The sequence below is a fragment of the Aspergillus pseudonomiae genome (genome assembly GCF_009193645.1).
Source record: "Aspergillus pseudonomiae strain CBS 119388 unplaced genomic scaffold BDV37scaffold_7, whole genome shotgun sequence".
NCBI classification, from domain to species: domain Eukaryota; kingdom Fungi; phylum Ascomycota; class Eurotiomycetes; order Eurotiales; family Aspergillaceae; genus Aspergillus; species Aspergillus pseudonomiae.
The window spans coordinates 596,242-611,537 of NW_022475999.1; the positions used below are offsets into that span (position 1 = coordinate 596,242).

Consider the following 15,296-nt stretch of genomic DNA (forward strand, 5'->3'; position numbering starts at 1 on the left):
AGTGACATTGATTGTTAGTACGGAAGCAAACACATTGCGAGCCGCTTGATTAGTATGGTAGTCGCCGGCAAATCAAGAGAGCCTCCAATACCTATTGCGACAATTGTCTACGATGGGGAGCTTAGCGACTATGGCCAAAACGGGTATACCGAGAGTTTGCGATCTAAACGCGGGAAATGATCGTCGGCCTCAGACACTATGAATGACATCGGCTAACAACGAGGTAGATTGGCCTGTTAGGTAGCGCCCACATATTGAGTACTTTCGAGTCTAGACCGGCCCAGAGTGCTTCCTACATACTTAGTGCTCACCTTCTGCGGGGGAAGCAAACACATAAAGCTCGCTCCACCCCGATCAAAGACACTCTCACGACTATTCCTTGCCCTGCAACTCTGCTCTCCATTTTTCTGGCCCCCAAGAACGCACGTCTTGATTATAAACAGGACCACAAATGACAGCCACCAAGCGCTTAATCCGCTTCGACACGTATGTGAAGCGGCATCCCTCACTGACCGTGGAGGAGTTTCACCAGTAAGTGAGACCCTTGCTCTAATCTCACAGGGGCTCTCAGAGTCAAGGACTGAGATTCTCCTGTCTATAGCACTTGGACCACTAGTCACGCCCAGTTGTTGAAGAACTGGCTGGCACGCCATGGGGTGTCTCGCTACACTCTGGTACGTTCAGTTCCTGCCTATGCCTATCTCTTCTTGAACCATTGTTTGCTAAAATATTTCCCCAATGCAGTTCCACACTCCACCTGACATGGCTAGAGAGTACCTCGGCCGGGACCACGCCAGGGGTGATCAGGTGATGGAGTCCTTTGATGGACATGCAGAGATCCTCTTGGAGGATTGGGCTATCCTGGACCGCCTACGCGCCGATCCGTATTATGGGGAGGTGGTGGAGCTGAGCGAGGTGAAATTGATCGACAAGGCCTCGGTCTTGAGGAGGGTGGGATATGAGGAGGTCTGTGTGTCGGAAGGCAAGGCCGTCGAATAAGATGATCTACGGAGCAAACAGAACACGCCGATCTCTAGGTTGGGGTCCATTTCCGTTCCAGAAAGGTTGTAATCAACCCCTATAATGACATTTAAATTCAGAGTCTACACTAGTACTGTAGCATTGAGGGACACTATTACTCTTGACAGGGTACCCCCTTGTGTTTCCCCTTTCGAGGGGTGTCTGTCCGCTCCCCATGCCGACAAACACACACACCTAATGAGTCAAGGAATGTAAGGTAAATGAGAGCATCCCTGCTAGGAAGCTAGACCACCTCCTCCGATCGCTTTGCCAGTTCGGTGATGGACTCCGTCGACGTGCCTTGGCAACGGGGGTACTGCGAGTTGCTCCTGCTGTTGTTGATCCCGGAGTCTTTCGAGTTATTAAGACTCCGGAAGAAGGTTGAGAGTTGATAGAAGCCGTCCAGTCGGACATGGCGAAAGAAGTACGGGATGGCGGGGAGACAGGAACAGATGGAGGCCAAAAGCGGCTCCATGGTGTTGAAGATGAGTGCCGGGGCGATGGCATCTACAGTAATGTGTTAGAGAAACCGTGTATCCGAGTGACGAAGAATTCAGGTGGTGGTTTAGGGTTGATGAACGTACACAAATCTGACTTGTGGTCGGTGCCGGGCGCACCTTGAATGTACGCAATCTTCAAGAGTGCCATCAAGGTGGCGCTATGTCAGAGTTTTAGATTGGGTCTCTCGAGAATGGCCAGAGAATCGGAGTTGGAATCAAAGCACTTACACAAATCCAATGAAGAAAGATATGCTCACGGCAAGTCGCTTGCGGGTGCCGAGATGAAGATTCCAGATCACCCGCTGCGGGAGGCAGAAGATCAGCACGTCATGGACGGCATTCAGGATACTGGCGGAGTATTGGAGTTGAAGGCTTGACCTGCAGGAGTTACTGAGATCCCACTGGCTGGAGAAGGGTCGACACTGGAAACTGTAGGCAAAGATCAAGGCGATGGCCCAGAGTATCATCCATCCGGTCAGTATATAGATACAGACGTGGAAGCCGCGGGGAGCCGTGGAGAAAATCCGGGCCAGGAGGGCCAGGATCGATAACTTGATAGTCGTGATGGAGATCGTGTATGAGTACAAGTTGACCACTTCCCACTGTATCCTTTGTTAGGCTAAACAAGTCACTCTGAGAATGTGTAGTGCGGGTGTTCGAAAACCCACCTTCATCTGCATCATGGACTCATGAGTGGTCAGGGTTATGCTATGCCGGCCGATGCCATTGGCAACCTCTAAGACGGGAATCAATTTGCGAATCAAATGTTTTGACAGACGGTCTACAAACCTCCCAGGGTGGCGCTCATAAAGGGTATCATGAATATGACGCCAGCTACAGATAGATAATCATCGAGACTCGGTCGTGTCCGCTGTAGTCGTCGTGCGGCCATACGCAGCCCCACCATGACGATCGCCATGATATAGAAGGTGATAACGACCCCGTAGCAAGCAGGCTGCCGGGTCTGGTTGATGTGAGCCTTTTCATAGGCGATCTCGCTGGGGGAAAGAGTGGACATGATTCTGGTATAACAAGTGAGAGGATGGATCTGGAGGCTGACAATCGTCCAGAAGAACGTGGACATGCGCTCACTCAAATAGCCATGTCCTCCAGGCTGTCAGCAGGCGTCAGGTTACTGACCTAAACCGAACTGATGAATGCAGTACAAGTTGGTCTACATATTGCTCATTGGGGGCGGGAGAACCCTAGTTGGGCCAGGGGTTGACGCAGTCTATTGGATCTATTTGCAACCACCCGCATGGTCCAAGCTATTCCAAGCAGTACAAAACCACCCTCCAACCATCTGAAGCTTGACATTTTGCTCCTGACACCTTCTGACTTCCATCAGACCTTGATTTCCGATCCTTCCATCAAATCCTTCTATCGAACCCTTGCTTCCTTCACGGATCCGACAGGATGGCTGACATCGACATGCCCAGTGGTGACTGTTCCCCTTCACTGGAGAAGGCTGCCCCTGGGGACAACGCTGTGGGGAGCAAAACGGGAATGTCTACTCCGCAATCGACCATCACGATTTTGGCCCTCCTTCTTGGAATGCTTCTGGTGAGAGCCCGTACTCTCCTTTGTTCTTATGGCATGAATGCGCCAACCTTGGACGAATACTGACTTCATGCCACCCAGACGGCCTTGGACCTGGTATGCGCATGCGATTTCCCCCTGGAATATCTGGCTAACACTGCGTTCGCGAAGACCATTATTTCCACCGCGGTTCCGCGAATTACGCATGATTTCCATAGTTTAAACGATGTGGGTTGGTATGGCTCCGCTTTCTTCCTGACCATGTGTGTCTTCCAAACGTTTTGGGGCAAGCTTTACCGATATTGCTCCATCAAGTACACCTTTGTCGCTGCAATCCTCAGCTTTGAGTTGGGAACCCTCGGGTGTGGTGCGTCTGTTCCCTTTCTGACCGCGTCTGGTGCTTGAAGAAAGAATTCTGATTGATGTCCAGCGGTGTCCACGAACAGTGCCGGGTTCATCGCCGGCAGGGCAGTCGCCGGGTTTGGTGGTGCAGGCGTGATATCGGGGACGTATATCATTCTCGCCCATGTTGTGCCACCTGAGAAAGTCCCTGTCTTCTACGGCTTGAATGGGATTATTTTCACCGTCGCGAGTGTTGCCGGTCCCTTGATCGGGGGGGCCTTCACTTCTAATGTGACTTGGCGATGGTGGTGAGTAATCGTTTCCCCAAAGCTCCTCGTCTTGGTTCGGTATTAACCTCGGAATACTCAATCTACATAGTTTTTACATCAATCTTCCGCTCGGAGGTGTGGCTCTTGCCGCGCTTCTGCTGGCGCTACACCTCCCTCGGAGCTCCCGATCGACTGCTACCCCAGTGCTAGAGATTATCTCCAAATTGGATCTCCCAGGCTGCATCGTCATCACTGGCGCCCTGGTCTGCTATCTTCTAGCACTCGAATTTGGCGGAATCACCAAGCCCTGGGGTTCTTCGCAGCCCATCGGCCTGCTGGTCGGATGGATCCTCTTGAGTCTACTTTTCGCCGTCGTCGAGTGGTTCCAGAAAGAAGAAGCGCTAGTGGCATCGCGATACCTACGCAATCATGGGGTTTTGATTTGCTGCGTCTTTGCCTTCTTGTAAGTGAGATGCCCCGGTCGCTGTGATAAACCAACTACTAACCCACCAGTCTGAACGCGGCCAACTACGTTCGCGTCTACTACCTCCCTCTCTACTTCCAAGCGATCAAGAATGCCTCACCAGCACGCAGCGGAATTCTACTGCTCGCATATATCGTTCCTATGTGTAGGCTTTCTCTTTCCCCCAACAGATGCCCTTTCAACCAAATTCCTGACCACCGTGGCTCGGCGTTTCGTATAGCTATTTTTACCATGCTGGCGGGTGGCCTGCTGAGTAAGGTTGGATACTATCAGCCTTTCCTCCTCGTCGGCGCAGCCATCGTCACCATTGGTTCCGGATTGATCTACACATGGGAGATCAACACGTCGTCCGCGAAGATCATCGGCTATCAAATTCTGGCAGGGATGGGCGACGGCATCTGCGTGCAAATCCCGGTGACTGTCGTCCAGATCTTTGTACACCAAAAGGATCTCGCCACCGTGACCGCGTTGGTGCTGTGTGAGTACCATGGCCACTCCTCCTTTTCTTGGTTTCTTTGTTTCTTTGCTTTTTTTTGTTTCCAACTTAGCATCCTTCATTTTCCCCTCTGTCTTGACCGGGCGGTTCTTTGCTAGTTTTCTGCTCCCTTTCCCAGCTCCCTACCTCTCACAGCCTGTTGTTATCCAGGAACCCTGGAAACTCACAGCTAACAATTCAAAACAAAAATAGTCTTCCAACTAGGCAGCGGCGTCATTGGCATTGCCGCCGGCCAAAGCATCTTCTCCAACCGGGTGATCCAGAGCCTGGCCCGGTACGCACCGGGAACCTCCCCGACGACGGTGCTGCAAGCGGGTGCCGCGGAGCTGCAGGCAGTGTTTGGAGAGGCAGAGGTGCAGGGGGTGCGTCGGGCGTACTTGGTTGGGATCCATGGGGCGTGGATCCTGAACCTGGCGCTCTGTGGGGCGGCGGTGGTGGTTGGCCTATTGGCGCCGCGGATCTCGATCGTTGGGAAGACCGGTGTCCAGTCTGCTCCCGATACTGACAGTGAAACTAATCCTAGACCCGCTAGCGAGATGGATGAGAAAGAGGGAGAGGAGGGAGGAAGTGGTGGTGGCGCCAGGTGACAAGGCTCCTGTGGAGGTTGAGATCGTCGCCCGGGCCAGGGGTTCTCGACTGAAATAGGAAGTGCCGAGTGAGATAAGAGTGGAGAGGAGTGGCGTGCGTGATGCAGTATGGTATGTACGTGTGTTTGTCCGAAGTGCGATAGGGGTATAATAGGTACTGGGGATAGATGATGGCGTGTCTGATTCTGTTTGCTTGGGGGTGACGGTTATTGGTTAGATGAATTCCGTTGTACCGCAATAGGTTATCACAGGGGTCAGGTTCCAGATTGCCTTGGTTTGGTCTGTGATCCACTGAGCTTACTGTACTGGCTACGTCTCTCAATCTCCGAGTCAGACCGTGTACTTACACGAGTCGAATGCAAACCCTAATTGGACGCCACATCGCCGGCCTAACGGTCCCGGGAACGATCTACTCTAGCTTGGCTACTGCTTAGAAGGGCGGGGAGGCAGTCCCAGCTTCTGGCCCACTTGATTTACGTACCCGGCGCAAGGACCCGTACTGGACGAACCCTGCATGGTAACCGTTCATCCGCGCGTGCCGCCGCTGCACCTGACTAGAAGAGGGAGATGACAAGCTCCTTCCTCTGCATCTGTATATGTCTGGTATACGGTAATAATTCTTGAAAAAAAAAATCATTCATTGCTGGGTTCAAAACTAGACAAGGATTGGAAATGCCCTAACTGCAGCACGGCATGGAAGTACTGTACTCTGTGTCCTCCCCGTCGCCCCCAACGGTTACACCTCTCCTGTCTGACGCCGCCGGCGCAGCATCAGTCGCGCAGTATGACTGGGGAAGTTGAATTCGAACGGGTTCAACCCTTTGGGACGTCCCGGCTCCTGCAGTTTGAACTCGAATTCGGTCAGCAGCGTGCCGAGGACCATCTTGATGACGTTCGAGGCCATGAACCGCCCCGGGCAGGAGTTCTGTCCGTGCCCGAAATGTAGGCTTGTGGGACTGGTTGTGGCGAACTGGTGGCGGTAGGTCTCGCCGGGGTTCTGGCGCAGCCGGTAGTAGCGCAGCCCGTCAAACCGCGTCGGGTTCTCCACGCTGTCCTGCTGGATCGGGACGATCGGGAATTCGATATGCGTGCCAGCTGGGAGGTGTAGGCCATCGCTGAGGTCGATTGAGTCGGTGAATTGACGTTTATAGCCCACTGTGATTGGAGAGTTGCAGCGGTTAGCTCCTAATAGAATGTGTCTGGGGGAAGAGAACGGCGTAAGAAACTCGTACTGAGGCTCGGGGGGTTCATTCGTTGGGATTCCTTCATGAAACTATCGAGTTTGCGCATACGGAGGAGGGTGGTCTTCTTCCATCCACCATCGCTGTCCAGGGCTTCCAGGACCTCCTGGCGCAGCTCATCCTGGTACTCTGGGTAGGCGCACAGGTCGTACAGGGTTTCCGTCAGGGCCATGGCAGTGGTATGATTGGAGGCGAGGGAGAGGGCGAGCACCATGGAGGCCAGCCGCAGGGGCTCGGCATCTTTCCCCTCGGCAGCCTCGATAAGATACTGGAGCACGTCCGGGAACTCGGATTTGCCCTTGCGCTCGATCTCATCGCGGCGCTCAGCGTAGATCTGCTTCCGGTAGCGGATATAGGGCAGTAGGATACGCTTAGCTCGCCAGAACCTCCACGAGATCTCCCACGAGCACGGGAGAAGCCAGGAGGCAATTGTCTTGAGCCCGGAGGGTACGAGGCGAATGGATATGGCCGTAATGAAGATGTTGTTGAGGTAGCCCTCGGCCGAGGCAACCCAGCGGTTGTCGTCGCGCAGCTCGCGCCCACCGAAGATGCGCGCCGAGATGCGGCCGACAATGCGGTGGAGCGTGTGAAAGGCTGGCACGCTCGTCCATTCTTCCTCGTTAATCGTTGGGGGCAGCTCGTGCGCAAAGGCCGCGTCCAGCTCCTTCCGCACCGTTGGCACCAGGATCGCCAGCTGTGGGTTCACCTTCCACTTCAGCACGTTGACAAAGAGCCGCGTGGAGTTTAGCACCTCGAGGTGGGTATATTTGCCCTGCATGTTATCTAGATTGGCTTTCATTGCGTTTGCCCGGTTCGGGGGCAGCTTCCGGATCTCCTCCAGGTACTTCTGTGGTAGCACGAGGACATCATTCCCCGTGAGCTTCCACGGTCGGTCCTTGTACTTTGTGTATCCCTGCTCTAGGATTGACTGCGCGGAGAGGAAGAACTGGAATCGAGCCAGCCAGGCGTATCGGATTCCGACGAACGGGGCCTTGAAGGCGGCGTTGCCGACCTTAGTACGCAGCCAGGGCTGGGTGATGAAGTACACAAGCGCGATACTCGCAACGGCAACAAGGTACCGGTACCATGGGTCGCTGGCTGATGGCAAGTAGAGTTCAATCATCTTAGTCTGTAAAGAGTTAGGCAGAACACGAAACGAAGGAGTATGATGATGGGAAGGATCGAGAGAGTCGAGGCACTGACCAACCTAGGGCAACCCGCAACTCTTATCACTCTCCGATTCATAGTACCCCAAAGCAGCCAGCCCCAGTCGCAACGTAGAACTTAATGGGACAATTTCTTGGATATAACTATCTTGCGCTAAGCAAACGCTCACACTAAATTCCTACCTGCACGAGACCGCTAGCCAAACATTTGCAAATTGGCTGGAGGGTATTTGCAATGCATCCCAGAGGACACGGGAGTCCCAAGGGAGTTAGGATCAGGCCCGGGATCTGCTTTGTTGTAGCAAACCAAACAACAAAATCTCGTGAGTCTTTTTTTTTTTTTTTTTTTTTTTTTTTTTTTTTTTTTTTTTTCTTCCTCGAGTTCCCTTCTTCCCCTTTCAATCACACTATCCCGCCACTATCTCAGATCGCTTCTCGTGGCTGAGTGAATGGTGCAATCATGGCACTCCCGTGGTCCTTCACTGCCGCCCTCATTACCGTCTTGTAAGATTAGCCGCCCGCACATGGGCCATGGAGCCCCAAGTTCCCCCCGTTGTCTGACCCGCATTTTCTAGTTTCCCGCCCTTTTTGCCGTCAAACGGCTGTACTTCCACCCTCTCTCTCGGTACAATGGACCTCTTCTCTGGGCTGTTACCCGCGTGCCGTACATGCTGGCCTTCCGAAATGGCCAGCTGGCGCATAAAATCAAGCACTTTCACGAAGTTTACGGCGAGACAGTCCGCGTGGCTCCAAACGAGGTTTCCTTCATCAACCCCGACACCGTGAAAGATATCTACCAGCGTCGACCCAGGGGTGGGGGCTTCAAGTCACTCCCCAAAGATCCCATCCGTCAAGCACCTCCACGGCCGGGGCAACCCATGAGCATCCTTGACGCGGGAGATGCGGACCATACGCGACTCCGCAAGGCCTATGCTGACGCCTTCAGCAGCCAGGCCCTGACCGTGCAAGAGCCGCTCGTGACCTCCTACGTCGACAAGATGATCACCCAACTCCGAGCCCAAACCCAAGACGCTACTCAAAGTATTGATATCCAAGAATGGGTCAGCTTCTGTACCTTTGACATCGTCTGCAAGCTGAGCTTCGGTGAAGATTTCGGCTGTCTGGACAATCAGCGCTACCATGAATGGGTTGGTCAGCTCGTCTACTCCCTGAAGGCTAAGGTCCAGCTAGCCTCCTGTCGCTTCTACCCCTGGCTGTTCAACTACCTCGTCAAGCGCCTCCCCAAGTCCGCGGGGATCCTTATGGCCCAGCACCAAGCCACGACCCAGGAGAAAGTGAAACGCCGGTTACAGCAACTGTACAGCGGCGGTAGCAGTAACACAGCAGGTAGAGATGTTGCAGGGGTCAATCAGCCGGACTTCTTAGCGCGCCTCGTGCAACCGCAATCCCGGCAGGAGATCTCCGAAGCCGAGATGGTCGTCAACGCCGCTACCCTCATTGTCGCGGGAAGCCACACCCTGCAGACCGCCATTACTGGCATCCTTTTCCACCTCCTCCAGCATCCAACTGTGCTAGACCGCGTGACAAGCGAGGTGCGGGGCGCATTTCCCGCGGCCAACCAAATGAGCGTCCAAGCACTGCTCAGACTGGCTCTCCTAGAGGCTGCGATCAAGGAAGGCATTCGTCTCACCTCGCCCGTCCCCCTGGGGTTGACACGGCTCGTCCCCATCGGGGACCATACAATTAATGGCGAATTCTTCGCGGAGGGGGTAGGTTCAGCCTAATCCCAGTCTTCCCCTTTTATCTATGTCCCCTCCAACCTGGACAAGGGGCGATATCTCCTTTGAAAATCTAAAGGTAGTAAGGCACAAGACAGCTAACCACGACTGTCAGACCATCGTCTCCTACATGCAATGGGCTGCCAATGTTTCCCCGCAAAACTACACCGACCCCATGGGCTTCCACCTCGAGCGCTGGCTCAAATCACCCTCGTCCCCATCCCAGTCATCGCCTTCTTCGATAGACGATCCGTTCGGGAAGGACCACAAACACGCCACGCAGCCATTTCTGCAGGGTCCACGCGACTGCATCGGTCAGAATCTCGCCCGCATGGAGATCGTCCTCATCCTAGGTAAACTGCTGTACCACTTCGATCTGCAGGCCGAGGGGAAGCTGGGGCGGTGGGAGGATCAGGAGACGTATGCGGTCTGGGTGAAGGCGCCGCTACCCGTGAGGTTGCGGGTGAGGGGGTGATTTGAATTTGTTGGATGGATGCTTTCGAGTTACTGGGGCCTGGGGAGATTAGAATGATTTGTTACAAGTGGCAACTAGCTACAAGACAAGTTACCCAGATGGTAGGTTCTATATTCCTGTCTTATCTCACTCGGTTTCAATAGAGAAGGAATTTTATGGGTGTTACGAGACTTGAGAAGATGTGGATAGAGGGATTAGTTTGTCTCAACTGATTACTAGGATTATCCAGATTAAAGGCGCAATTGTCTTTCTTGATGATCGTATGCGCTGGACGGTTGGATCATAGGCAGAAGAGTATATAAGAAAAACACGACTTCAACACGGAATAAACCGTTGAAACTCGTCCATCATAACAATCTGGAGTCTCCTAGAGTCTTGTTTAAGTCTTTCATAAGAATAAGCGCTTTGCTCTATACTAGATCGGTCAAGCATCAACCGACCTAGCCCTCACTCTACTCTGAAGGCGTCAAGGATTGTAGAGACTACATATCTCCGCTGATTGACATTGCTCAACTCAGAGATATATTTTACCCACGCCCTTTATTCTGCAAGCCCAAAATGATATTGAATAACATACTCGTTGGGTGGTGTAAGTATTCCAATGCCGTCCGACCACCTGGGACAGGGGAATTTCTCCTTAGCAGATCGACCGAAGCAGAACAACAGTTGGAGACCGTAGTCCGGGAGTGAATACTCTAGACCAGTCTAGTCTCCAGATTTTAGAGGGCTGCACACTTAGGACTGTATGAGGGCAAGTTATATATGCTACAATGATGCTCATTGCCCGACTGGCTTATGCATTCAACGAACTGTAATCCGAAACATCTTCCTCGATATATCTCTACAGGGTCCATAGTATATCCAAATCCAGCACGATCCACTCCAAGCCCCACCAGCGGAGCAACCAAACCCATCACTCCAGTAAACGTATCCACGGTTAAATACCAAGTCGGTTAAATATCACCATAAACCATCGGCCCACAGCGCCCCGGCCTTCAGGTCCCCAAAGGCGGGGGTGCCAGTCCAAGCTTCAGCCCCTCCCGACAGAAAAGCATAAATATCTATAAACTACCCCAGGTAACCACGCCGACACCCAGCCAATACATACACTGACCAAGATGTCTATGACCGTATCTGACTGCACGCAAATCCGGGATGGCTTTCCGCGGCCGTTCCCGGATACCCCTGCCAACGTCCTGCAGCAGTTCAAGTTGAACGGCAAGGTGGTGGTTGTGACGGGTGCGGCGGATGGTATTGGGCTTGCTGTTGCTGAGGCCATGGCTGAGGCGGGGGCTGCGGTTGCTTTGTGGTATAATTCGTGAGTTTTTCACTTGTATTCTGAGGTTCTGGATATGTTGTGATCAATTGCTGATGGGGTAGAAACGATGCTGCTGTTACGAGGGCCGAGGAGTTAGCGAGGGATCATGGGATTAGAACTGTGGCTTATAAGGTCGATAGTAAGTTGCTTGTCTGTTTTGATCTACGCTTTGTTGCTAATGGTGGTCAGTATCTAATCCCGAGGAGGTGCAGAAGGCTGTAGCAGATGTCGTGAGGGATTTCGAGAGGATTGATGTTTTTGTTGCTAATGCCGGTGAGTTCAGTTGGTAGAGGCTGTCTTGAGAATAAAGGACACTGATGACAAGCAGGAATGGCCATCTCCAAACCGATCCTGGAACAGACACTGGACGAATACAGGAAGCAAATGTCTGTCAATGGTATTTATTCCTTATTTCCCCCGATCCCCACCAACTATATACTAAGTATCTATTCTAGTGGACGGAGTAGTCTCCTGCGCAAAGTACGCAGGCGAGGTATTCCAGCGTCAAGGCTCCGGGAACCTGATCATCACGTCCAGTATGAGCGCACATATTGTAAACGTGCCAACGGATCAACCCGTCTACAATGGATCCAAGGCTTTCGTAACGCAATTTGGTAAATCGCTTGCCCGTGAATGGCGCGACTTTGCGCGGGTGAACATTGTCTCGCCAGGCTTCTTCGATACCAAAATGGGTGCCAGCCCGCTGGCTGTTAACGAGGCATACCGGATGGCGGTGCTTGGAAGACAGGGTCATGTGAAGGAGATCAAGGGCCTGTATCTGTATCTGGCGAGTGATGCGTCGACGTATATGACTGGTAGTGATGTACTCATTGATGGTGGTTATGTACTTCCTTAACTGACCCTGTGTTATATCTGTTCAGTAGCTTCTTTTCATTAACTATTTTGATTTTATTCGATGAACACGAAGCTAAATGTATAGAAATGGACCATCCCCACTCCATCTCCCTTCTCTGTCGAGTTTATATCAAGATGCTATCACCCCAACCGTTCAGCAGATCGCATGGCAGCCAGTTTAGCTAAGACAGGTAAAGGGCCAAAGAGTGGGAGAAAAGAGGCCATCAGTTGTTCCTCCATGTTCAAACCTTGGAGGCTAGCCACAATATCTGAGTCGCTTGAATCAATTCTGGCATTTTCTGGGGCAAACCGAAAAATCCCTTTGGGATCCCACTTGCTTTTAACTTCCCTAATCTTCCCACTGTTGGCACCATAATATGCCTCATGACGATCCTGTTCTATTTCACAGAGCTCCCGGTCCGGGAAGTTCAAGAAGCCGGCTTTTTGGTCGATCGAATATTGTTTCAGGTCCGCTTTGAACCGTTTACAGAACGCCTTCATCTGGTCACCGAGCCATTTTTCATCCCATTGCAGCATGATGTATGCAATGTGAGATGCCTCGCGCCAAGGGAAAGCTGTTTCATCGGTCCCTTTCTCGCTAGCTTTCTTTCCGGTGTGGATAAAGGTCACCTGCAGGAACGCTGATTCTCCAGTGAACTCTATCTTAAATTCGTCCATGCGTTTGGTGATGGACTCGATGATGCCAACATAGTTACTTCCTCTCCCGAAAACGAACGATGAGTAAATGGCATGCACCTTATTAGCGGGAAGCGCCTTCATCGTCTCCTCGGACCACTGGGCTACCAGCGTCTCATGCAGAACCCGCGACGACTTTTCAGCAACTGACCGACGTTCGAGATTTGTTCTCAAGAGGTTCTTCATCTCTTGGAGTTGTGCCTGATCCTCCGTCACCCCAAGACGTTCATAAGTTTCGGCTTTGAATCCCGTCTTATCCCCGTCGTAATACGAAAGAAACCGAACAGCAAGATCTCCATTCTTTTCCTTCGGATTACAGAACCAGCTGGTGTCGATTGTCATCGTATCACTCCAGTCGGCAGCATAAAAGTCGTTCATTGCACTTATGAACTCCTCTCTTCTGTCTGCTGGAGGGTAGCAAGTGTATCTCCCGGTCACGACGTCCGTCCCTCGCAATCTGCCGAGAGACATCTTCATCGTCAGCACCGCACCAAAGTTATTGGCGCCAGCTCCGCGGAGAGCCCAGAACAGCTTTCCCTCATCCGTATCTTGATCATGGTCCTTGGTCACCGTTAACAACTCCCCTTTTCCCGTGACAAGTGTCGCCTCCAGTAGGCTATCACACCCCATTCCAAGCTTCCGAGTGAATGGACCCAACCCGCCCCCCAGGACAAAGCCGCTGACCCCTACTGTCGGACATCGTCCGCCGTTGACCACCAGCCCATTGACCTCCTCAATGACCAACTGCCGATACGCGTGTGCCCACAGCGCCCCACCCTGCATGGTGATCGTCGGAGGGTCGGAGGTATGTTGGAGATGTACATCGTTCATCCGCGAGAGATCCAACAGAATGCCCTCGTTGGTGGTGCAGAGGCCAGCATACGAGTGCCCGCCATTCTTGACCGTAATAGGTATGTTGTGCTCGGCAGCATGTTTGACCACCTCCACTACGTGCAGCGACTGCTCGGGCTTCACAACGCACTTGGGGCGGCTGAACCGGTATAGGAGGTTGGCCACATCGACGGAGACTTCGTATTCCACGTCGCCGGGCTTGTAGACAGGAATTTGCGTCCCAAGGACCTTCTTCTCTTTCAGGGCTTTGTAGACGTCCGTGGTTGCCATTGCGTACTCTTGTAGTAAAATGGGGCAGAAGTGCAATGGTACGTGATGTAAGATCCTCTTTCCCTAAAAGGCTTATTCAGATTGACGATACGGAGAGAAACGTCAAGGCAGAGTATGATGTGCTTTTTATATCCTTTTGAGGACCTATGGGAAGAGACCTATTTTCCTAAAAGAGGGCTCTTTGGCACTGGTTGGAAGCAAGGATTTTCGCATGATCGGCATGAGTAGACCTAGTTGGTGAGATTGAGTGCAGTCAAGACACACCATACTGCTCGTAGTTGCCCCATACGTCTTTACGAGCGGCGTTGGATGTTCTGCAGAAGCCAGGTGTTCTGCATGAAAGGACCAATGGCGAGTTTGCCTTCGCTCTCCCCGATGCCTCTCCCCGCAGTGACAGGCATTGTCTCCTTGCGACTGGACATTGCCAATATGCTACAGAGTAGCATGAGGAGGGTGCCCGCTGCGAACCATCTCCGCTTCGGCATCTCCTATGGGCGCCTTGTCCAGGATAGTTATATGTGGTCATATTTCATTGGCCTGTCCCATAGAGACGAGATGGAAACACGCCAGGAAGAGGGATTCCTAACCAGGTATGCTCATCGCCAGTGATGAATGCATCCAATGATGAGGGCATGAGTAGCTCACTCAGCTAGCCACAGCGTACTACTCCACCCGGCTTAGGCGGATCTGCATTCCCAATATGGTAGACCTTGAAAGTACTAAAATTGAGCACTGCAGCGTGTCGCATATCATATGCATTGTGATTCCCCCCTGGCCCACATTTTGAGCCGGAAAGGATTTCCCAGATCCTTGATACGACAAGTCACCATGAGATATATGAAACATAGCCGCGGGGTTGCATGCATCGCACTGTGTACATCCGTCCTTGCCGCCAAGTAGAGGACACCACGTCGACTTCCAGCAGCCCCGCAGCCGGCGATCAAGGCTAACTAGTCCGGTGGTAGAAGATAGTACAGGAACTATAGTTGTATTAAAGCCTTATTTAGCTCTTTGCATGGTTGGGCAAACTTTCCTCAAGAGCGTCCCTTTGCCCAGTTCCATATTATCCAACCACAGTTCTTCCCGCATAGTCCGAGGCTGAATGCAGATCAACACTATTCCCCGCTGCCAGTATTGAACCTTCCTTAGGATAAGGGATTTCTCTGTTGCTACGGTCATTGTATGTGGGGCTTTTCTATAGCATTCAGAGCGTGATAACGAAGTACCAGGTCCCCGTAAATCAAAACTCTTATACTGTTACATGGTGTCGAATGGTCCCAGATATCACGAACCAGTTTCATCAATCCCAATCACGCCCAGATGCAGAGATTAAGAACGTCTAAGTCCTTCTTAACTCAAATCTAGATATGCCGATACAAGGGATACCTAGGTATAATGCATAAATCAAAGCTCAAATACAGGTTGCTGGGGTGTTGGGCAACAGCGT

The 15,296-nt window shown here is 52.3% G+C and overlaps 7 protein-coding genes across 7 annotated transcripts; 3 read left to right on the plus strand and 4 right to left on the minus strand.

Annotated features, from left to right (window-relative positions):
* Positions 1-451: 451 nt before the first annotated feature.
* On the plus strand, positions 452-999 carry BDV37DRAFT_279275 (EthD domain-containing protein; the record flags this gene model as incomplete). The annotated part of the gene is made up of 3 exons (XM_032086298.1): positions 452-531; positions 602-674; positions 745-999. 3 exons carry the CDS (start codon positions 452-454, stop codon positions 997-999), a joined length of 408 nt encoding a protein of 135 aa, XP_031945651.1.
* A 265-nt stretch (positions 1,000-1,264) lies between these two features.
* Positions 1,265-2,538, minus strand: BDV37DRAFT_279276 (uncharacterized protein; the record flags this gene model as incomplete). The annotated part of the gene is made up of 5 exons (XM_032086299.1): positions 1,265-1,527; positions 1,605-1,678; positions 1,749-2,122; positions 2,189-2,256; positions 2,310-2,538. 5 exons carry the CDS (start codon positions 2,536-2,538, stop codon positions 1,265-1,267), a joined length of 1,008 nt encoding a protein of 335 aa, XP_031945652.1.
* Positions 2,539-3,026: 488 nt separating this feature from the next.
* Positions 3,027-5,500, plus strand: BDV37DRAFT_296490 (MDR family MFS transporter; the record flags this gene model as incomplete). The annotated part of the gene is made up of 7 exons (XM_032090125.1): positions 3,027-3,083; positions 3,231-3,426; positions 3,490-3,709; positions 3,780-4,133; positions 4,184-4,299; positions 4,375-4,632; positions 4,843-5,500. 7 exons carry the CDS (start codon positions 3,027-3,029, stop codon positions 5,235-5,237), a joined length of 1,596 nt encoding a protein of 531 aa, XP_031945653.1. The 3' UTR covers positions 5,238-5,500.
* Positions 5,501-5,973: 473 nt separating this feature from the next.
* Positions 5,974-8,996, minus strand: BDV37DRAFT_296492 (cytochrome P450; the record flags this gene model as incomplete). Its single annotated transcript, XM_032090126.1, has 3 exons — positions 8,503-8,996; positions 6,470-7,572; positions 5,974-6,392 (listed from the first exon to the last, which is right to left on the minus strand). The coding sequence occupies exons 1-3, from the start codon at positions 8,784-8,786 to the stop codon at positions 5,974-5,976; spliced, it is 1,806 nt and encodes a 601-aa protein (XP_031945654.1). The 5' UTR covers positions 8,787-8,996.
* Positions 8,997-9,003: 7 nt separating this feature from the next.
* Positions 9,004-9,385, minus strand: BDV37DRAFT_239374 (uncharacterized protein). The gene has a single exon (XM_032080955.1). The coding sequence runs from the start codon at positions 9,332-9,334 to the stop codon at positions 9,014-9,016; it is 321 nt and encodes a 106-aa protein (XP_031945655.1). The 5' UTR covers positions 9,335-9,385; the 3' UTR covers positions 9,004-9,013.
* A 1,591-nt stretch (positions 9,386-10,976) lies between these two features.
* BDV37DRAFT_296495 (uncharacterized protein) lies at positions 10,977-12,032 on the plus strand (the record flags this gene model as incomplete). Its single annotated transcript, XM_032090127.1, has 5 exons — positions 10,977-11,176; positions 11,239-11,315; positions 11,366-11,449; positions 11,505-11,573; positions 11,632-12,032. 5 exons carry the CDS (start codon positions 10,977-10,979, stop codon positions 12,030-12,032), a joined length of 831 nt encoding a protein of 276 aa, XP_031945656.1.
* Positions 12,033-12,172: 140 nt separating this feature from the next.
* On the minus strand, positions 12,173-13,891 carry BDV37DRAFT_296497 (uncharacterized protein; the record flags this gene model as incomplete). Its single annotated transcript, XM_032090128.1, has 1 exon — positions 12,173-13,891. Exon 1 carries the CDS (start codon positions 13,847-13,849, stop codon positions 12,173-12,175), a length of 1,677 nt encoding a protein of 558 aa, XP_031945657.1. The 5' UTR covers positions 13,850-13,891.
* Between the last annotated feature and the right edge of the window lie 1,405 nt (positions 13,892-15,296).

Bases quoted from the DNA above. Each gene is read 5' to 3' on its own strand.
- BDV37DRAFT_239374 (XM_032080955.1), bottom strand. From the start codon at position 9,334: ATGGGGACGAGCCGTGTCAACCCCAGGGGGACGGGCGAGGTGAGACGA.